Below are 24,188 nucleotides of genomic sequence, written 5' to 3'. Positions count from 1 at the left end.
CCTTGGTGGCCCATGATGTTGCACCTATATGTACAAATAGGTATCGTTTTCCTGTGGCTTCCTTTACCTTGCACAACTTTTGCATAGCTGTAGCACCCTATGGAAACATAATCTGCTTGATGGTGCAATCTAGCACTTCGGCACTTGCGCACCCAGGTGTCACTGTACTAAAACTTAGTACATGTATTTCCTAAGCAGGTAGACCAACTAGCTTATACATGCTACCAGTCTAACTGAAGCACCTGACCGGAGTTTTGCTTGTAGCTTTTTATAGTTGGCTTGCCTTTTTCTCGATAGACAGTGTTAGGGTAAACTGTATAGATAAAACAGAAATTTAACAACACATGCAGTCAGTGTCTTCCAAAAGATTCCCTCCCAAATAGCATTGGATAAGAAAGACCAAACTCAACAAATAATCGGCTATCTATAATTTATGAATCAAGTTTATTCAAGACACATATGTAAAAATAAGGTATGGCTAATGAATAAAAACCATTAAACTTTTATAACAGGCACTGACTTTGGTAGAAATTGCCTGTGGTTTTACTTGTTGCCTGAGTTTTTGACCAAAACCAATCAGTCTCCTAATGTAAAACTTATATTCTGTTTTGAATATTGAAAGGATTTGATAAATCTGCTATGATCATTAAACAAAAAAATTTCTGAAAAAAAATTAAACGACTTGAAAAAAGTATATCAAGTTATAAATTTATCCTCAATCAATAAGGTTACTTACAATGTAGAAGTGATAAAAACTCTATTGAAGCTGTAACTGTTTGAAGTGAATTTGTTTGACTGTTTGTAGGCTAAAGTTGATAATAGGTTTAGTTATCTAAATATTTCAAGAATAATTCTAAACATCTTTTTCAGTTCAGAGAAATACTAAATCTGAAGCAAAAGAAACGTGTAACAACAACAGAATCTGTACACTTTATGGAATGCTTCAATTGTATCAAAGTTGGAATCCTGAACAGCATCAACAGTGAAAGTCTTTGCATTAGCATTGAAGGCAGAGTTAACTCATGCTTTCGATAAAAAAACTGTAAAAACCATGTAATCAACAGTAAAAAAAAGTGCAAGCCATGTAATTAGCAGTGAATATCGTTTTTGTTCATACCACACTATTCTTTATTTCACTGTAAGTTGTCTGTTACATTAAAAAAAATGTACTGCTGGAAACTTTATTGATAGCAAAATTTTCGAAAATGAAATATGAACAATTTTGACTCAGCACAGTAATAGCTGTAGGCTCCTGTAGTAGTGGTTTAACTGATTCATATTATTTTGTTTCTTTCTTCAAAACAAGCAGTATTCTTTTCTCCCCCTTTTGTATTTGTTCAGTAGTTGTCTCCACTGATAAAAGTTTTTGTCAAAATTCTTATTCTTACTGTTCCACTCACTGCTTTAACTTTGCTGCATTTTAAAGCAAACAGAAAGTAATTATTGTTTGCTAGATCCTTGTTAACATATATGCTAGCGCTGCTTCATTATTTTTTAAATTAGAATCAAAAGGTACAACATCTTGTAACTGTGAGCAGGTGCTTACAACAAGATATGCAAGATATCACTCATAGCCTCTCAACTGATATGAAAGACTTGCGACTGTTTGTATAGCATGTGCAATGCAATGAAATCATGTGCAAATTTCTATAGTTATTATTTTTTTTAAACTAGCTTCCGTTAGCAAAGCTTGAAGTAAATAAGCTAACACAATTTTCAAGCTTTCCGGAAACTTAAAAAGATTCTTTAAATTGTACCAAACTTTCCTCTTACTTAAGATGCAAATCATCCATGGTAATGGGTTTTTGGTTATAAGCACTGGCAATGCAAAGTTTCAAGCATCATTTTGAGTGACATGCTTATATACTGGCTGATAATAATCAGTTTTACTGAATCAAGTCTGTCTGCTTGAATAAAAAATTTGAATAGTTGCTATAAAGGTAGAACAGTAACACTGTGGCCTAAGATGTTACCATAAATTATTGGACTTTCAAATGCTTATAGGCTTGAAAGTAGACCTTGATTGTTTTACTCAAACAGGGTAAGGAATATGACTGACTCATAGCTTTGTGCTGATTTTAATTAAATTTGACACTTCAATACATTTATGCTTGTTGCCTCGGCCACTAGCACTTTTGGTTAGTTTCGATGTACTTACTATTTGTTTCACCGAAAAACTTGTGGTGAGTTGGTATATGTAAAGTGAAGTTTAAAAGTAGCAGATCAAATACACTTGAAGTGGCTGTAGTTTTGTAAGTGATTATTGCAGCACACTTTGAAACTATATTTAGATCAGCTTCACAGCTGTTTTTGATAATGCAGGTGTTGCCCAGTTTTGAAAGGATTACTAAACATATAACATTAAATTGAACTTCCAAATTTGTTCATGCTAGAATAGTGATAGTGATGATGAACTGATGTAAAAAAGCTTTCTACTTTCAATGAAATAATATTATCCTTCACCTTTGGGGCAATAAACAAACTTACAAATGTTCAACAAGAATGTCTACTATGCATATGAGTTATATGACTTTTTGATTGACTATGTTTTGGTCTATTTGAATATTTATATGTTTAAAAAAGTTAAGGTTGTGGCTAATAACATACTTTATTAGAATCTATCTCTCTGTGCAAAAACCAACACAGTATTGCAAAAACATTAAAGATGCCTTAAGCTTTGGTTTTTTTTCAAGTATTACTTTTATTGTGTTTGGCCAAAATATTCCATTATTTTGAGATACAAAACAATTAAAGAAAATTCTTATTATGCATAAAAGTCATTCTGGTAAAGTCTATACATCTCTTACAACAGTTAACAGACATATTGTAACTATAGTACTACAGCTAGCATAGGAAAACCTTTATTGCAATTAATTGAAACTCTTTAGCAGTTTGATTGTTTTGAACTTGTTTGCAACAAACTAGATTGCTTAATAAAAAAATTGGAAAATAGTTGACAACTTATTAAGTTTAATGCATGTTTTATACTGTTACTTGTGTGATTAATATGATGATACAAAAATTTCGTCTAGTGTTAAAGAAATTACATTTGCGTTTAAACCAAGAACAAAAAATAATGGAGCTAAACAAAAAACAATGAAATCTGAAAACCTAGTTCCTATTTGTCAAACTGTTGTAAAACACATGCATATTAAATATATTCCCCAATTGTTGACAGCAAGCTGTCAATTACCCGGTGACTAGATAGTTGAAATGAGCTCCTTCGTAAGGTGAAGTCTTGCTGGACTTGTTTGCTCACACTGCCTCTATTCTGTAAAAGAGAATGTGTGTACTTATTAATACTTAGCTAATTTATATATTGAAGTATGATCTTTAAAACGTTTGCAAAACTACAGTACATATAGCATAAAAATAACAAAAGTGTAATAAGTTGGATTTGTATTTTAGGTGAGTGTTGCATAATAAATTTATTAAAAAACAGTTTTTGGTCTCCAACAAATTTTTACTTTGAACTTGTTGACTTACGCATTGCAATTATAAAACATTTTGCTCTTGTCATGCATGCTTAGTAGCGGTAGTAAACGGCGTGGTGCGTTAATCCATAAATGAAAAGGTGAGAAAGGTATGATAAGCTGATGTGTATTTGTATATATATTATTTTAATGAACTCAGAGACATAGGTATTTAATCAAACTTACAGAATCCTCCACCGGAGCTTCCTTCAGATCCACCTTCATAACCATCACCTCCAAATCCACCACTAAATCCTGTAGAACCACCACTAGATTCACTATTGCTGTAACTTTGTCCTCCACTGGAACTTTGTCCATATCCACCACTGGATCCTATAGACCCACCTCCATATCCTCTAGATCCACCTCCGAATCCACCACCATATCCTCTAGATCCACCTCCAAATCCACCCCCATATCCTCTAGATCCACCTCCAAATCCACCCCCATACCCTCTAGATCCACCTCCGAATCCACCCCCAAAACCACTCGATCCCCCTCCAAATCCACCCCCAGATCCTCCAAACCCATTTCCAAATCCACCCCCAAATCCTCTAGATCTACCTCCAAATCCACCTCCAAATCCTCTAGATCCACTTCCAAATCCACCACCGTATCCTCCGATTCCTCCTCCAGATCCACCCCTAAAATTGATTATATCAAATAGTAAGGCAGAAGTGGGTAATTTGAACAGCTGGGCAATGTGGGCAGTTAGATTTTTAGCTAAAATTTTTAACCAATTCCATTTGTTTCATATTATAAAACCTTTCATTTTCCTGTTAGAAAAAGCCACATGCTGATTTGGAAGTCTCCATCCATCATACATCAATCTGTAAGCATCTTAATGTTTATCACACAAATAGTAATTTTTAATTGAATTTTACTTTCTGGGTTACATAGTGTAAATGTTGTTAGAACTTTTGGAACAATTGTACACAAACAAAGCATATTCTGTTGTTTATCTCTATTGATTGTCAGAAGGCAACTTCGAACTATGACTGAAATTTATCAAAATTTGTAATAATATACTGTATAAGATGGGGTAAATAATGTGGTCAAGACGCTTTGGGGTAAAGTGGACATGACCACATTACCCTTATGCCATGTCCACATTGCCCTTATGCCATGACCACATTACCCTTATGCCATGTCCACATTACCCTTATGCCATGTCCACATTACCCTTATGCCATGACCACATTACCCTTATGCCATGACCACATTACCCTTATACCATGACCACATTACCCTTATGCCATGACCACATTACCCTTATGCCATGACCACATTACCCTTATGCCATGTCCACATTACCCTGTGCTGCAAAGCATATGATATAAACTGCCTAATTTGCTAGTTTCAATGTCAAGTCTAAATTGTTACCACTACTACTAGGCCTACTAGTAAATTTATTGACCAATTTATAAAATCTGAGTTATTACCTTGACTTAGTAGAACTATTATCTTATATTGTCAGATTTGAATTATTCCTGTATAATTTACGTTAAATTACATATAACCACACACATATTACTTGTAGTTATTTGAATATCTGAGAATTTTTTACTTTAATGACAAAAAATGACATTTTCACATTACCCATTGCACCTGTCCACATTACCTACCGATGGTGGATAATGTGGACAATCTTGTGCTTTGCGATATGGTGCATTCTGGGAAAACTATAGCTTGTATTACAAAACATGCAATTAAGAAAAGAGAGCTAACAAACTCTGCAAACTAAAGATATATAATTTAAAGTATTCTAGAGTGAATAGAATAGTAGTAACTGTAATAAAAACAGAAACTGTCCACATTACCAACTTCTCCTCTATACAAAATAGTGAATATACAGCACAAACTAGAAAGTTGATATTCATTGAAACATGTGAGATGATGGCAGTAAATCAACTTACCCTAAACTGCCAAAAGCAGCTGCACTCTGGTAGAGAGCAAAACAGAGTGTCATGAAGATTACTAAGGAGTTCATTTTATCTGATGTTTGTTTTGTACACAGTGATAGTCTGCAAATAAAGATGCATTTAAAGTGTTCATCACTTTTTAAAAACAAAATCAATCATTAACACTTAAATCTGAATCATAAAAATTTCTATTTACCATTATATCAATATTAGTTTAAAACTGGAAAAGTTCATTTTCTTTGCAGTCAGAAACTTACATAAACTCAGCAATGTTTTATGGTTATAAACTCTAACCAGGTACTACGCTATGATCGGTTTATTTGTCAGGATAGTGAACAGATACAATACACCAAGTAGCATGCTAATTATATTACAAAAATTGTATACAACTTCATTTTTTGATTTTTTTCAAGTGTAAAAGTATATACATCTACTTACAGATACAATTACGGTTGAGGATGAACTGAAATCTGAGACCAATGAATTCCTTTTTATACAGGCATAATCTCATCAATCATAATGGGAGTTTCAATGGCTGCCTTGCCAAAAAACCACAGATCTCATGGATTAAAATAGACTTGAAGGTATTTAAAACCCATATTAGATACGTATAAAGAAATTTATTTGGCTGTGTTTATAGTCCTGTTGCAATGTTACTCGCTAATAAATCACACTTTCGCAGTTTGGAAAAATTTTACGCCGGTGAGTCATTTTTTCCTACATTTTTATCAACTCTAAAAATTTTACTATGTTTTAGGAGTACATTACCATTACTGAAACTATGCAATGATATGACTAGTTTTATACATGTGCTGGTAGAAAGTGAACCATTACGGCATTTTACTCTATTATTGGTAAGAAAGCAGCAAAAGAATTCTTAAGGTCTATCAACGTAGTCACTTATACAAGCACTTCACAGATCAGAACATTCCAGAAGTGGTGATTAATATTTCAGAGTTTTTGTTAAGTTTCTTTAAGAAGTCTTAACAATAAGTTTCAAAAGAACTTTCTGGAAAGGACTAGAAATACACTTAGTTTAAATATTAAAGCGATCGAAAAACTATATTAGTTAATACAAGTTTCTCTCTGTAACTCTATTACTGCCTTAAAGCTGAGCTAACATTTTTGTTCTTCTTTGCCCACAGGAGCATGAAATTGTTGTGTCGGTTTTGCAAAACATAAAAGAAATTTAATTAATACTTGTAGAACAACAAACTACTTGATTTTTTCTTGACAGTATAGATTACAATGATAGTAATTACCAACTAGTAACATATGTTGTTTTTTAACACTGTGACCATACATCAATTCTGTCTTCATGCATGGGAAGGTCATGTAGGTTTCTTTATTGGTATTCCATAATTTGTTGATTGCATCGCTCAGCGTTACTTTGTGTTTTCAACAGGTTTGTGATGTTGGAAGCCTTTTCACTTGACTTCTACTTACAGGCTATACTGTATGACAGTGTGCAAACATACCTATAGCCTCAGAAAGAATTTTTGAACATAGCAATAATTAGTAACGATGCATCTCAGGTCGGTACAACATGCATACAACACATACGCAACGCACATACAAGGCACTTGCATTGCACAAACATCGTGGATTTAAAGCCGGCACAAGTAAGTAGCAACGCATGCCCCACAATTTGACACTTTTAACACATTATAATTATTATTAATATTAATGTGTAATAATAACAGTAATAGCGGTAATAATATTATATTATTATTCAATGTTCTATTTACATGTTTATTTATAGTCTGTTAATAAAACAGGTCTAAAACATTACACAAAGTGTTCTATTTATTTTCTCTTGACTGTTGTATGTGTGTTGTGATGATAGTGTATGCACGTTGTATCCACAATGTTTGTGCATTGCAAGTGCATTGTATGTGAGTTGCACATGCGTTGTATACACATTGTACCAACGTAAGATGCACAGTTACCCAATAATCTTCTCTTCTTGGCATGCGTGAGATAATCTTTTTATAGACTGACTGATCATCAAGAATGACTGACCCGATATCTTAGGCCAGCACACTGTCAGAGAGGCTTAAATGAATTGTTAAACGGTTTTGCCTTGCCAATGTAGTACTATTGATGAATCAGTTGACATATAATTGGCATGCTTCCAATTTATAATTTTAGCAGATTATATTGAACTGACAACTCCTATGTAGGTTTTCCTATTCATCTGCAGTATTTCATAGCCAACATAGTCAACCACATGTCCATCTAAAGAGCAATCTAGAACATCTATAATACCTTTCAGTTGTTTGATAAATATTAAGGAATGGCAAAAAAGGAATCATTTATACCACACACAGTATACACATTTGTTATAATCTAGTTTCAAGATCTGTCACAAATGAGTTATTTTTGTTGCAACAAAAAGCAGTTTGACTAATGGAAAATCTACATCATATTCTAATGTATTTTATTCCAACAAATGATTTTTTTTAATTTTTGTATCTTTTTACTTTACCTATGCTAAATATTTATTTTACTTCAATTAAAGGTTTCAAGGTTTTTTATGGTTTGTGTCTTCGTGTTTTACATGACAGCTACAGCTTTTTAAATCATTTCAGCTTATGTTATATGAAAAAATTACATACAACTATATGTACCATCAATTATTTTTAAAATATATTTGTTAGCTGCTTTAACAATCTTCTACCTAATATAGAATGTCTTAGCAAAAAAAGTGATTTTAAACCCTATGTGTCAAACTATTTATTTGATTTTAGTGGCCAACTATAGTCATTTTTTTCTTTTTTTATTGTGTTATTATTGTTGTATCACCTAATTTGAAACACATTTTTATTCGAAATAAAATTATTGCCAATAAGGTAAGTATATAAGTATACATATGTAAGTATGTAGGCAAGTATACACACATATATATATATATATATATATATATATACATATATATACATATATATATATACCGTACAGGATGAATTTATTCCCGGAGTTATATTTCCTAAAAATTGCCATTTCATGCATATTCGCGGATTAATTTATTCGCGGCTGAAAACTGCTACTCTTTATGAAGAGCTAATTCTATTACGTCTACCAATAGAGTTAACCTTACGCATGCGCTCATTGCGTGTTTCGTTTTCTATTTAGCTTACATACAACTACGAGTAGATCGTGCTAAGGCGAAACAGCTAAGCTATAAACTTTTTGCTGCGTTCGGAGGTTTTTACGAGTATTCATAGATTTGGAGGCCTTTGATGAACCAACAATTTGTGGTAAGTTATGAGTTTTTTTCAAAACCGTTTGCTAAATTAGTTGAATTTTACTTTGGTTCTTCGGTAAAACGCAATATTTATTTTTTCCATCCCAACCGCTTCATTATTTGTTTTAGTGTGAGAGAGAGAGAGTTTTCATCACACACGCAAGCACAATACTGCAAGGGTGGTATATGTCATTCTTAGAAGATCACGAATCATTCAGGGAAGTCTGGAAATTGAGGTAGAAGTAACCGCAGCTACTTACGAGGAGAATATATCTGTTTTAAAAAAAGGAACAAAAACGCCATTACGAGCACAAATCTTTGGCCAACCGACAGAGCTTTGCAATAGTAAGCCACAAGAAGAGTTCTGATGATAACTTCCTTACCAGCCATGTAGTAGCAAGAGAATTGCCTTTAATATCTACCCAAGACAGCGACAGCGATATAGAGCTGCTATTACCAAAATAACTAGTCAGAGAGCACCATTACACGCTAGTATTCGCTTATCAAGAGTATCAGTTTAATTTTATTGTTCTAGACTACCGCCATATAGACTAAACTGTTTATATTTACTCCATTCATCGTTTGTAATATTTTATTTGTATTTGAAATATTTTATTTGTACACTCAAGTTTGTAATAAATTATAATATATCTATACAAGAAATAAAATATATAATTTAATCATGTTTGCTGCAGCGATATCAAGGAGTTGTTGTTGATGAAGGGGTCTCGGTTGACTGGTTGCTTCTCTGCCAATATTCCTGCCTTGACGAATATTACTACTTGTCTCTAGTTTTCATAATCAAAGTAGGTTGTTTCATTGTCAATCTGCAGTAAACACAAAAAAGAAAAAAATTAATAAGTGCTAAGGAAGTACAAAATCAATAGCTCAAGTATTTAATGAAAGTGATCAGTTTTAAAACAAAAGAATTAACGAATGCAGTTAATTATGAAAAAACGTATCTGCACTGCAAATCAAATACATACCATAATGTCCAGATCAGAATCATTATTGTTTTTAACTACGATATTAGAGATTGATGAAGTTGATTTCAATATCAGCGGGAGAGATTTTTGCTATGCTGAAGCCATGCCAAATAACTTGGTAAACCTTGAATAATGTTGAAAAGAAGTTCGATGCAATGGCAATAAAACATGAAGCCCGGCTATGATTTTAAAGAAGTTTTGGAACTCGGCTACGTTTAGTACTTCTGCCTAGCGGCTATTTTTGCGATGACGCCATTCTGCATATCTTGTGACAACCTTGAATAATTTTGTAAAGAAATGTGATGCATTTGCAATGGTGTTAGCTCAAAGCCCAGGCATTGATTTCTAAAAATGTTTTGGAACTCAACTACGTTTAGTATTTATATTAAAAACTAGTCTAGCAGCTAGTTTTTAATTTGATGCAGTAGTTATTCTCCCTTGTGATTAAAAATAGAACTAATTATTCACGGAATTTAATAATTCGCGGAATTGACTGTTTGCGAAATTGCGAATTTTTATAACCAACGAATATTTTCATCCTGTAGGGTATATATGTTGGCAAGAATTCAACTCTCATTAGTAATGGGATTTGTGTTCCTTGCCTAAGCTCTGAGCTGCGCTGATGAGGCTTTAATAGCCGAAACAGTACTGTCTGTAGCATGAGTATATGCTCCCTCACTTCAGTTTGGTTGAGCGCTCTGTGAGAGGTGCGGCACTATTAGCCTTTGTGCAAAGCTCATCACTTTTGTGATTTGAGCACTCTGGTGCCAGTACATTTACTTTCTTTAAGTCTGTGAGGCAACTTAGTTGCTTCGTGGAGAAAGTCAACTCTCATTGGTAATGGGATTTGTGTTCTTTGCCTAAGCTCTGAGCTGCACTGATAAGGCTTCAATAGCCAAAACAATACTGTCTGTAGCATGAGTATATATATATATATATATATATATATATATATATAGTAACTAAAAGCAGGTGCAAAAGCATATAAAAAGAGAACTCTACACTAAAAAATTAAAAGATAATTAGTGGAGTATGAAATAATTGAGAATAGTATTAAAATGAGAGTAAATTTTTAGAAATTGCGCTAAAAGTTTACTTTCTTTTTAATATGTTTTTCAAATATATATATATCCCGAGAAGCAGACCAGACCGCTCGGTATAAGGCAGTGTCAAAATGCAAACAGCCAGTAAATAAGGAGACTCACAAAAGATTGGAGACAGTACCTTTGTGCCTGGCTTTACACATACAGCTACATTGCATTACGTTTAGAGATATACATATAGAAATTTTAAACACAGCTTGTTGTCGATCAACACTGGTCTGGTGCAGTGTGAAGAAGTATTTCTGGCTTCCTTTGCCATATTACTTATTTTGACAACTAATAGTATAGCATATGGTTAACAGCTTCATTGTAATTGGAAATACAAAGTTACAGCTTCTAATCTTTCTGATAAGTTAATACAAAATTTAGAATATGTCTCGTACTCGAAACTTCAGTGCAGGTGCTTGAAACCATTGAAGGAGTTTTGAGATATGTATAGAGGAAAAATCATTATTTAAAAGGCTTTTGTACTGGTTACCATGACTATAAATTCCGGAGTTCTCAATGTTTCCGAATGAGCCAATCAATCACTAATCAATCATTTTAATTCCCATAGCGTACCAAAGTGTACTAAGTGGTTCCAAAGCAATCTTCTATGTAGGAATTTACATACTAGGTGACAGCCAAAGTATAGCTGAAATCACTTCCTGATGTAGTGGCTTATACGCCTTTATCTCACTTTTCTTTGTTAACATGAGTTTAAAAAAAGACTTTTGTTTGCATTGACTTCATTTCCAAAAACTGACTTGTAACTCTCATACAAAACTCATAGAAGGATAATTTACAAAAATGAGTAAAAAGGTGTAATTTAAATTAGTTGTTCTAAGTTGGTAATTGTATTATTTTATAATATTTATAAAAAAAAGTCATAACTTAGACAGAGAAGCATTTGTTCAGAGCGGAAACAAAGAATTGCCATTATGTTGCATTTTACATAAACTTAGAAGTCCTTTGTATTGATTATAAGGACACAACACCATTATGTTAAAAAACCTTGAACTTTTAGACTTTCTTTGCTTTTTGAAAGACAAAGCAGTTTTGAGCACATCAATTATTTCGTAGCAAAGCTAACAGAGTAAATACTGTTGAATTTTCACAACTAATACTGGGCAATTTATTTTTTTTGCTGGTACTTCTCACAGCACAGGGTATAGTTCTTGAATGAAAAACCTTGTAGAATTGCCTCTGCATCTGCAGAGACATAAAAGTCTCAATACATATAGTTAATGTTGCTAGCAATTATTCCAAGAATATTAAATAAGTCAAAACTAGCCGCCAGTAAAGGGCTAGAAACAAATTTAATAATTTGATTGACAAAAATGGAGTTTTATGCAAAACTGTATCACTATTTACATGTTGTCAAACCAGATGGTAACCTTTGAAGTTGTTTTCTCAGTAGTGCTCATTCAAAATTATTGACAGCCATACTTTAAACTAGCATGTGTCTCATGAAAACATGTCATTTACTCTATATTGAATTGCTGGCCTGACAGAAAAGTGACATCAGTAACCTTTTATTGAAAGGTTTTCAGACTACCAAATATCATTTATTGATTTTAGGTTTCTCTTCCGTTAACACTGGCAGTGTCGCATGATTTTAACAATTTTAAGGAGCAACTAAGAGTTTGGTAAGATTATCTATGCATATAATTGTAAGTGTCTGTCTGTCGTTCGTATGTCCAGTTATAGTGATAAAGTGATAGGAATGAAAGTATCAATTCATGTAAGATTTGAACTTAAAAACACCTTTTCAGACAGGTGAGCTAATCGCCATAGCACAGCCACTTTACCACACTATGGAATAGTTGGAGACATACTTATTACACTTGCCAACTTTTAATGGTAATTGGTTGAAATACACGTGCTTCACACTTTAGTTGGCATGTACAGTATATACTACTAGAAGAACAAGACTCTCTCTACTCCAGACTTATCCAAAATTGTATAAATATATGCATACCTATATAGAAAAAACTTAATTAAACTTGTAGCACACTCAGAAATAAACAAAATATTTGTTTAAAAATTAAACTAGTAACTGTTGTATTTGTTAACTAAAAACTAATTTTTACAAAAACTTTTTATGACCTGCGCAAGGCCGGGTAGTCAGTCAGGTCTATATTATGTTCACATTTTGCAATTAATACAGAATGAAACTTGTTAGCAAGTTAAATGGTTTAAAAATTTTGTTGTACTTTTATTGATGAACAAAAACTTTAAAATATGATATGAATGCATCAGATTAGAATTCACAAAAAGTGACCAAGCTTTTAACAAACACAACTTATTATTACAGTTTGCTTGACTGTCAAAACATGTGCTAATAGCATAGCTGCACCTCCACAATATATTGTAAAGGACTGACTCCGGTAGCTGAGTCAGCTTTACTTCACTAACAAGGGAGACGCAACCTGAGCTACTGGTCTGCCTTATCCGAGGCCTGATTGACACGCCGAGAGTGGTCAAGTCAGTCCAAGACAAGAACCGGGTAGTCAGGCTTGCTCCGAAATCAAATCTCGGCCTGCCCTCTAGGTCCCTATCTCAGGCTAGTCTAGATCCACTAGCGGCTCGCCCTACGACTTGATTTCTTATGCCATGGAACACCCGATCAAGTCTAGACAAAGCGGTAGATCAATCCTTAGCTTTATAGAGCCACCCTGGCAGTTCCATCTGATGGTTACAGTGAGCCTGCTTGTGCAATCGTTGAGCCAACCAGGCAAGCGTCAATATAATCAGTTCTGCGAGTATATAATAGTTTTATTTATGATAGCTTTAGCAACATGCATACACAAGATTGAGTGATATCAAGTACACTAGTGCACTCACTGCGCTGGCTTTATATAGCGGTCTAACTCTGCCCACCAGTCTACTTATAACACAAAGAATGCACTGGATATAATAGGATTAGCACACAGGATAAACATAAGATTATATAATAGAAAAAGGAAGTTCAGGAAATTTAGGCAAGTGCTAATAAGGATATAATACGTGAAATTAGTTGGTGTGTAAATAGTTGGTATACGTCCCAGTCCTCCACAATATTTCCACAAGACAGTTCTCCCATGCCATCAGCTGAATCGGGTTGAGCTAAGTCGCCGTGAGATTTAGCACAAAAATATCCTGCAAACATTTGTTAGCTGATTGGTGGTTGGAAATGTGTAACTTAGTAATATACTACTAGAGCAATTTTTAAACAATTTATTTTTCTTGACTCCTATCGATCTGCAGTTTTAACCAAGTCATGACTTTTTGTCGGGGCTGCAGTCATGTAGAAGAAGAGCCTGTCCCTGCACTACTCTGTTAGATTACTGAATGATTTTAATAGCTGTAGAAAGTTAACTGATCTGTGATGTTTAAAGGTTGACGGCGGTAAGAAGCTAACCATTTTTATGTTGCTGCCCGCTTACTATACAATGTGTATCGTATGAAAATTATTTTGTTTAGTGGGTCAGTTTTAGTTGCTGAACCTCAGTGCATGAACAAACAATACATCTGTCTAGTTCTAAAAGTTAGTGTCTTATCTATCAACATGCGATAGTTTTGTTTAGCAACCACAACTTGTTTGGAGGAGTTCAAACATCAGTACATAACAAATAGACTTTTAATTTTCTTTACATTGTAATCTACAAAAAGAGCAAGCTTACCATCAATCACTATCTAGTAACATGTGATGACTTTTCGGCAACTCAAAATCTATCCCGCAAAAATAAAATTTTATTTCAAATTATAATCCTAGTACTGTTCAGGCTTATTATGTAGTTGCTACAGACATAATCTGCTTCACAATATTCGATGATCTTTTATTAATAAACTATTCCTATTAGTTAAACAATCTTGTTTAGGAGATATGACAAAGCTTACATGCTTAAAAATCTTAAGACCGCAACAATATTTGTTTTTCCTTGGCAAGCGTGAGATGATCGTTATTTAGATCGACTGATTCACTTTGCTGAAGTCAAGTGTTAAGATATATACATGTATAAATATTTATTTGCTACTTAAAGGGCTTGTATTGTATTGCATTGTATTTTATTGTATTGTATTGCATTGCATTGCATTGCATTGCATTGTATTGTATTTTGATGTATTGTATTGCATTGTATCGCATTGTATTGTATTGTATTATATTGCATGGTATTGTATTGTGTTGCATTGTATTGCATTGGATTACATTGTATTATATTACATTGTATTGTAGTGTATTGCATTGCATTGCATTGTATTGTATTGCATTGTATTGTATTACATTGTATTGTATTGTATTGCATTGTATTGCATTGTATTACATTGTATTGTACTGTATTTTATTGTATCGTATTGCATTGTATAACATTGTATTGTATTGCATTGTATTGTACTGTATTTCATTGTATTGTATTACATTGGGTTGTATTGTATTGCATTGTATTGTATTTTATTGCATTGCATTGTATTGTATTGTATTGTGTTGTATCGTATTATATTGTATTGTATTGCATTGTATTGCATTGTATTACATTGTATTTTATTGTATTGTAAAGGGCCTTCGTGATTCGGAGGTGATCTTTTAATTTTTTTTGCAGATTTGATCAGGAATTATCGGTATTTTTCATTATTTCAGTTTTTTTCTGATGTTTGAAAAGATCTGATTGCCAGAATGTTTCAAGATTGAAATCGATAAAACTTGATTGCGATTTAAAAGTTCAGAATAAAATATGTGCCAACATGATGTCAAGTGTTGTCATTGCGATTGTAAATTTTGGTTATTGTAATCAAGTTGTAGCATTGCACGCTTTTATTCTGTCGGTCTCTTGCACTTATATATGTCATAATCGCACTTTCGCTCTATCTGAGATTTTATTCACAATCAAGTTTTATAGATTTTAATTTAAAGACATCCTGGCAATTAAATTATTTCGAACATCAAAAATAGTTGCAAATAATAGAAAAATAATGCTACTTTCTGATAAAATGTACAAAAACTTTGAGTAAGTTCATTTATAAATTTTACCCAGAACTGATGTCGCAAGGTTTTCAATGTCTTCGGTATTGGACACTATTCTGTAGACCAATCTATTGGCCATTGGTGTTCATAGGCATATACATTACTTGCTGATTTTGTAAGCAAAAATATATACATTTGTGTATTAGAGTTCAAGTTTGAAGCCTTCTGAAGTGACCTGTCTATGTTTCTGATATACAGACTAGTACAAACTATAACCTTACCATTGTTGCTGTTTACCTTTCCTACAAACAACCGACTGTCAGCTTTTAAATGGCTTAAAAATTGAACTTACAAAAAATTTTGGTAGATTTTATCAGAAAATATTGATATTCGTTGTATTTTGTGATTGATTTTTTATGTTTGAGGTGATCTGATTGTCAAGATATTTCAAAATTGATATCGATGAAATTTGACCATGTTTAAAACACTCAAAAAAAGTACCAGCGAAATTACGTCGTCAGTTGTTATTGTTGCAATAATTAATATCGGCTATTGCATTCAAGTTGAAGTGTTACACATTTTTATTCTATCAGTCTCTTTGTAATTATAGACATCATAATCACATTTTTGCTTGATTTGCAGTAGTTTAATTGTAAGGAAGTTTTAATGATTTTAATCTTAAAACATCCTGGCTATCAGATCACTTCAAACTTAAAAAATTGCAAATGATAGAAAAATACTGATACTTTCTGATAAAATCTACAAAAATTCTGTGCAAGTTCATTTTCAGCAAAAATAATCAGATTTTTCTAAAAGTTACTCGGTTTGTGTAACATGCATTTACATTCATTTACATTGATATACATTTTAAGTATGTATGTGAAGCTGACTAATGGAGAATTTTTTCAGAATGTGAGGCTATTGTGAAATGAATGAAGAAGGGCTTTACGTCTTTTAGTCAGGTCTATTGCTTTTTGATGCCACTGTTTTGGTGCCAATGTTTTGACGCCAATGTTTTAGTGCCGATGTTTTGTAATTATTATTTTTTATGGTGTTTTTAGGTATTACACTGAATCAATAGTGTAAGTGTAATAATTTAAAGTGGATAGCCACTTTAAATTATTTCATGTGAAAGTGGCCATCCAATTTCAAATGAAATATTATAAGCTACAGATGACTCGGTTAAGGGGGGGAGCTAGAAGGAGGTCACATTGTTAAAAACGTGGATCAGAGAGGAAACTGATGCACCCACATCGCAACAAACGAAACCCGATGAATGGCAATCAAAGTATCAATGCATTGACCACCAAGAAAGATAAAAGCACAGACTATTTGTTGCTCTGATGTATCCATTGTGTTTATTTCTATTATGTATCTAATGCTAAATAAATTTTGCCTTATTTTTGTTGCTGTGATTTTTGCCTAGTGAACGTTTTTCTGTAAGAAAATCATAAAAGGTTTGGTTTATGTCAAACCTTTTTAGCCAACAAATCAAAGTCAGCCAAACGCTGAAGAAGCATGGCACCAATTGAATCGGCACTATATTTGCTCAGTTACATTTGCTAGTTGCAATTGTAACTGTTGCTAGCTGTTTTACCCCAAATCCTGTGGCTAAAACTTGATTGCTCTAATTCGTTTGTTACTTGTTTACTATGGCTGATAACTTTTATTTGTTAACTGCGAGCTGTTCACTTTTAACTGTTATTTGCTAACTATCAATCCCTCACTTGTAATTGCTAGTTGGTAATTAGCAAGTCTTAACTTCTAATTATTGGTTGCTAAATATCAATTGCTCACTTCAAGTTGCTAGTTACTAAATATCAATTGCTCACTTCAAGTTGCTAGTTACTAAATATCAATTGCTCACTTCAAGTTGCTAGTTACTAAATATCAATTGCTCACTTCAAGTTGCTAGTTACTAAATATCAATTGCTCACTTCAAGTTGCTAGTTACTAAATATCAATTGCTCACTTCAAGTTGCTAGTTACTAAATATCAATTGCTCACTTCAAATTGCTAGTTACTAAATATCAATTGCTCACTTCAAATTGCTAGTTACTAAATATCAATTGCTCACTTCAAGTTGCTAGTTACTAAATATCAATTGCTCACTTCAAATTGCTAGTTACTAAATATCAATTGCTCACTTCAAGTTGCTAGTTACTAAATATCAATTGCTCACTTCAAGTTGCTAGTTACTAAATATCAATTGCTCACTTCAAATTGCTAGTTACTAAATATAAATTGCTCACTTCAAGTTGCTAGTTACTAAATATCAATTGCTCACTTCAAGTTGCTAGTTACTAAATATCAATTGCTCACTTCAAGTTGCTAGTTACTAAATATAAATTGCTCACTTCAAATTGCTAGTTACTAAATATAAATTGCTCACTTCAAGTTGCTAGTTACTAAATATCAATTGCTCACTTCAAGTTGCTAGTTACTAAATATCAATTGCTCACTTCAAGTTGCTAGTTACTAAATATAAATTGCTCACTTCAAGTTGCTAGTTACTAAATATCAATTGCTCACTTCAAGTTGCTAGTTACTAAATATAAATTGCTCACTTCAAGTTGCTAGTTACTAAATATCAATTGTTCACTTCAAGTTGCTAGTTACTAAATATCAATTGCTCACTTCAAGTTGCTAGTTACTAAATATCAATTGCTCACTTCAAGTTGCTAGTTACTAAATATCAATTGCTCACTTCAAGTTGCTAGTTACTAAATATAAATTGCTCACTTCAAGTTGCTAGTTACTAAATATCAATTGCTCACTTCAAGTTGCTAGTTACTAAATATAAATTGCTCACTTCAAGTTGCTAGTTACTAAATATCAATTGCTCACTTCAAGTTGCTAGTTACTAAATATAAATTGCTCACTTCAAATTGCTAGTTACTAAATATAAATTGCTCACTTCAAATTGCTAGTTACTAAATATCAATTGCTCACTTCAAGTTGCTAGTTACTAAATATCAATTGCTCACTTCAAATTGCTAGTTACTAAATATCAATTGCTCACTTCAAGTTGCTAGTTACTAAATATCAATTGCTCACTTCAAGTTGCTAGTTACTAAATATCAATTGCTCACTTCAAATTGCTAGTTACTAAATATAAATTGCTCACTTCAAGTTGCTAGTTACTAAATATAAATTGCTCACTTCAAGTTGCTAGTTACTAAATATCAATTGCTCACTTCAAGTTGCTAGTTACTAAATATAAATTGCTCACTTCAAATTGCTAGTTACTAAATATAAATTGCTCACTTCAAGTTGCTAGTTACTAAATATCAATTGCTCACTTCAAGTTGCTAGTTACTAAATATCAATTGCTCACTTCAAATTGCTTGTTGCTAAATATCAATTGCTCACTTCAAGTTGCTAGTTACTAAATATCAATTGCTCACTTCAAGTTGCTAGTTGCTAAATATCAATTGCTCACTTCAAGTTGCTAGTTACTAAATATCAATTGCTCACTTCAAGTTGCTAGTTACTAAATATCAATTGCTCACTTCAAGTTGCTAGTTACTAAATATAAATTGCTCACTTCAAGTTGCTAGTTACTAAATATCAATTGCTCACTTCAAGTTGCTAGTTACTAAATATCAATTGCTCACTTCAAGTTGCTAGTTACTAAATATCAATTGCTCACTTCAAGTTGCTAGTTACTAAATATCAACTGCTCACTTCAAGTTGCTAGTTACTAAATATCAATTGCTCACTTCAAGTTGCTAGTTACTAAATATCAATTGCTCCCTTCAAGTTGCTAGTTACTAAATATCAATTGCTCACTTCAAGTTGCTAGTTACTAAATATCAATTGCTCACTTCAAGTTGCTAGTTACTAAATATCAATTGCTCACTTCAAGTTGCTAGTTACTAAATATCAATTGCTCTTTTCGGACTGCTAGATGGGAGCTACCAATTTGTCATTTCTATTTGCTAGTTGATAAATATCAATTTTCCACTTCTAATTGCTTGTTGCTAACTACCAATTGCTAAGTTTTTAATGCTAGTTACTATCATTCTCCATTTATAATTGTTAGTTGATAGCTATCAATTGCTAACTTCTGATTGCTATTTGCTGATTATCAACTTCTCACTTTTAATTGCTAGCTGCTTAATCTTTATTCCTAAACTCTAGTTGTTTGTTGCCAAATATTGTTTGCTAATTATACTGCCTTTAGGAACCATGCCATTTTGTGTTTTATGTAACAAGTTACAGCAGAAAACTACCAGTGCAGTAACAATTGTATAATGCAAATCAAGACCACCATTGATATTAATATTCTTGAGTTTCTCTTTTATATACAACATTGCTTAAAGTTAAAACTCTGTGTAGCAGAGGAAAATTACCTGACGAGTTTTGCAACTCCTTCAAAAGAAATTTAAAGTTGCAGTGATTCTTATCAGAAATGTGATTTGGTGCTGCTTGCGTTTCTCAACAGCATGATAGATTTATTTGCCTAATTTAAATTTATTTGATAGCTTGAAAATACTTGCACATTATTTTTGTGTCACAATGTACTTGAAGCTTACATATGACAATAAAACAGAACACAAATATCTTCAAAAAAATTATGTTAAAACCAGTACCAATGATGAGATTGAACAAAATAAATTAGGAGATACAAAAATATTTGAATTTTTATACTTTTAAGCATACAAACATGTAATATAAACGCATATCATTTCTTTTTAAAACTTTGACAGCAGTTTCTCAGAATCTCTTGAGTGAGATGAGCCCCGTACGCAGGTCAAGGTTTGTGGATGAAGTTTATAGTCTGTCTGTCTAATCTGTAAGAACATAAACTTGATTATAATTCAACATCATTATGGGAGATAGGGAGTTTATTTATTACATCAATAATGACTTTGTTTATGCTACATTAATATTATTTATATTTTTTGCTATTAATGAATTTGCTAAATTTAATTATTTTAATGTTAAAATGTTTAATCCTAGTTTAATGTTACAAAATTAATCTATGGAATTATTAATGCTTGTGTTATATAACGGAACCTTTACTTGTAATCTATAATAAAAAAGTGAATAGATAATGAACTTTGCAGTTAAAGGTCAATTGTAACAGCTTTGTGGAATATTGTGACTTCGAAACCGAAAGCAAAAGACCTAAGGAAAAATTTGTATTAAATGTGATATTATAGGCAGCTAGAGAAAACATAAAATAAGTTTGCTTAGATTTCACTTAGTCAAATTTGGAGAAAGTTCAACCAAACATTTTTATCTTTTCTCTCTCAAAATGTATGTATTACTAAACTTACATTTATATATTTCTACATTTAAATAGCAATTTCTACATTTAAATAGCTTTTTATTGTTTAATATAATTTAAACTGCTTCTTTTTTTTAGTTCAAATTAATAATCAACATAATTCTAATGTTCTAAGAAGTTCATAACTGTAAATTCTTTGCAAAAAATCAAAAATGTACCCGTGACAATGTTTGCTGCTTTTGACATACATGTAGTAACAAATGTACAAAACAAATATAAAAGGAAGGCAACTTTGTACTTGGCGATTATCATACATGTACATATTTACTGATGTGATTCGCATAAAATCAGTGTGTTTTAAGCTTCAAGGCAACAAGTCATACAAAAATTAATTAGCAGCATCTGAGGAAAATTTGATACATTTATACTTACATCCTCCAACGCCTCCCCCTGATCCACCCCTGAATCCACCTCCATTGCCTCCACCAAGGCTACCTCCAGCGCCTCCACCAATTCCACCTCTAAGGCCTCTACCAACTCCACCTCCAGCGCCTCCACCAACTCCACCTCCAATGCCTCCGCCAAATCCACCACCAACACCTCCACCAATTCCGCCTCCAAGGCCTCTACCAAGTCCACCTCCGATCCCTCCACTAAGTCCACCTCCAATGCCTCCACCGAGTCCACCTCCAATGCCTCCACCGAGTCCACCCCCAATGCCTCCACCGCGTCCACCTCCAATGCCTCCACCAAGTCCACCTCCAATGCCCCCACCGAGTCCACCTCCAATACCTCCACCGCGTCCACCTCCAATGCCTCCACCGAGTCCACCTCCAATGCCTCCACCAAGTCTACCTCCACCAAGTCCACCTCCCAATCCTCCACCAAATCCTCCTCCTCTTCTTCCACCCAATCCGCCACCGAAACCTCCTCCAGATCTACCGCCAAAACCTCCTCCAGATCCTCCAATTCCTCCACCGATTCCACTTCTAAAATATATTACAAAAATACATCCTAAAAATTATGGCAGTTACCGATTTGTATCATTTTTGTTGCTTGAGTGATTATGACGTGCTGTTAGAAAAATACAATGAAGCAACTCACCCAACACCACCGTAACCAGATGCAACAGTCTGGTGGAGAGCAAGACAGAGAGCCACGATGACTACCAAGAACTTCATATTAGCATATATTTGTCTTCCTGATTTGACGATTGTATTCTGCAAGTAGGCATATTGAACAATTAAATTATTTTCAACTCACAACAGTAAATGAAGTTATCACAAAGCAGTACTCTATTTTTTGCAGTCACTAATTTTTTCCAAGGTCACCTTGAATGATCACCATTGCTTAAAATTAGTATGTTATTTGTGATGTAAGTCAAAAGCATGCAAGAGCAGCAACCATAAGTATAAAACTTAGATTAGTTTAGTTACTAAAGGCTGAACAGTAGGTTTGCTAAGCTACAAAGCTAAATATATTTCTAGCTTTAAAAAATATTAAATGTTGTAATTTAAGTAACCAAGTTTTTTAAGTATATCTGCATTATTACTTTATACACTTACAGATACTTTGTCCGTTGAAGATTAACTGAATTTTGAGACTGATGAAGCCCTTTTTATACCTGCAAAGTCTCGTCAATCTTACTTTGAAATTTAAAAAATGGCTGTGTCTTTTAGGGTCTATTAAAAGAATTGATCACCAAATGCATCAATCTAAAATAAACTTGGCAGCTTTGAAAAGCTGGGCGTAGAAAGGTATGCAGGAAATTGCTCAGCTGTTAATCATTAAGTTATATGGTATCCCTAAAATAGATTGCACCTTGACAGCAGACAGCATAAGGCATATAAAACCATTTTACCTAAATAAAACTTTTAAAATAATAATAGTGTATAATATCGATGTTTTTTATGTGTGAAATTCAAAAATGTAAACTGAATTAGATTTCTGTGTTGCCAAAATTTTTAATTATAGTATTGCCTAGCCAGACTTTAATGACTCTCAGTCAACTAACAATCCATCGTTGTTTTTTTACGTCATCACCCTGTTTGCACATGCGCTCGTCCATGAAAAAGCCACCATCTTTGTAGAAAACGATCGTCATTCTCTTGATTAATAGTATTTTTTGATGTTGCTTTGATACTAAAATAAAAAGTTTGCAAACAAAAGCATTGTTTGCAATAATTAATTGCATAAGCATCGTGTTTTTAATGATAAAACTTGTCCATAAATATGGCTGACAATGATAGAATGACGTCACGAAAAAACGAAGGATAAGGCTTGAGAGTTATAAGAGAGAATTGCTAGTAGGAAGTTGGTTGTTATTGTAGATGTAATCAGTGACTAAATCAGCAATAACAAAAGTATTTGAAAGTATATATGGTCTCATAACAGTCATTAGGTGGGTTATTGAGGCACTTTAGTGATTTGGGCATTCTAAGGTTTTCTGATTGATAGCTTGAGTGACATCTAGTGACATCTAGTAAATAAACTTAGTCTTTAATCCTGAATTAATACTTAATCCAGTTCTCCTACCTTTTAGTTTAACAGTTGGATACCTCTCTGATATAATTTGTAGTCTACTGGTTGGTCTCCTATTAAATCTATGCCCTCACAATTAAAAAATATTGAAATATTCAAACTGATTGCAAAACAAAGAAATGAAATGGTGCATTTGAAGCATAGACAAATTCACATTAGTTGCTAGAGAAATATTTAGGGTTGTCAAATACACAAAACAACAAATGGCCTTATTAGAAAATGTTTTAACATATCAGCAAAGTTTGATAGAAATACATGTAGCATGGAAAAGCTCTGCTTTTGCTTACAATTTTTACCCCGCAATAAAAACAGTCTGGCAATTGTTGTTATATATTTCTGTTATTTGTTTATTCCATTACAAAAATGAAATAATTAGAAGTACATGTATCTAGGATGTTTAGAAATTATCCTCATAATAGCAAGAGATTAAGCAAATTAGCTGAAAACTTTCAACAAGGTCAAAGACTTACAGTATTATGTCACTCATAAATAAGCATGCACTTTCTTTTTGTAGCATATATAAGGCTAGAAAATCGCGTATTTCGAGCTCAGATTACGCTCAAGCCAAATCTTAAAAAAACCTATAGGTTGCAAACTACAGCGACATTTACACAAAGCTTATATCTTTCACGGAAGTTCAACTTCGGAATGTAACAGGTCAATTTATTAGTATTTTGTAGCATGTATTTTTAGTAACAGTTTACTTTGTAACAGTATTTCCTTCGAGATAGTCTACCTACATTTACATCAAAGCAC

At 33.0% G+C, this 24,188-nt stretch overlaps 1 protein-coding gene across 1 annotated transcript; it reads right to left on the bottom strand.

Moving 5' to 3' along the window:
- Positions 1 to 3,645: 3,645 nt before the first annotated feature.
- Positions 3,646 to 22,995, bottom strand: LOC137394230 (uncharacterized). The gene is made up of 4 exons (XM_068080952.1): positions 22,906 to 22,995; positions 21,996 to 22,111; positions 21,324 to 21,880; positions 3,646 to 4,196 (listed from the first exon to the last, which is right to left on the bottom strand). Exons 1-4 carry the CDS (start codon positions 22,993 to 22,995, stop codon positions 3,646 to 3,648), a joined length of 1,314 nt encoding a protein of 437 aa, XP_067937053.1.
- Positions 22,996 to 24,188: the final 1,193 nt, after the last annotated feature.

Source organism: Watersipora subatra, chromosome 4, assembly GCF_963576615.1.
Source record: "Watersipora subatra chromosome 4, tzWatSuba1.1, whole genome shotgun sequence".
In the NCBI taxonomy this organism is placed as follows: domain Eukaryota; kingdom Metazoa; phylum Bryozoa; class Gymnolaemata; order Cheilostomatida; family Watersiporidae; genus Watersipora; species Watersipora subatra.
The sequence above is the reverse complement of the archived record's forward strand: the minus strand, read 5'-3'. Positions and strand labels throughout refer to the sequence as shown.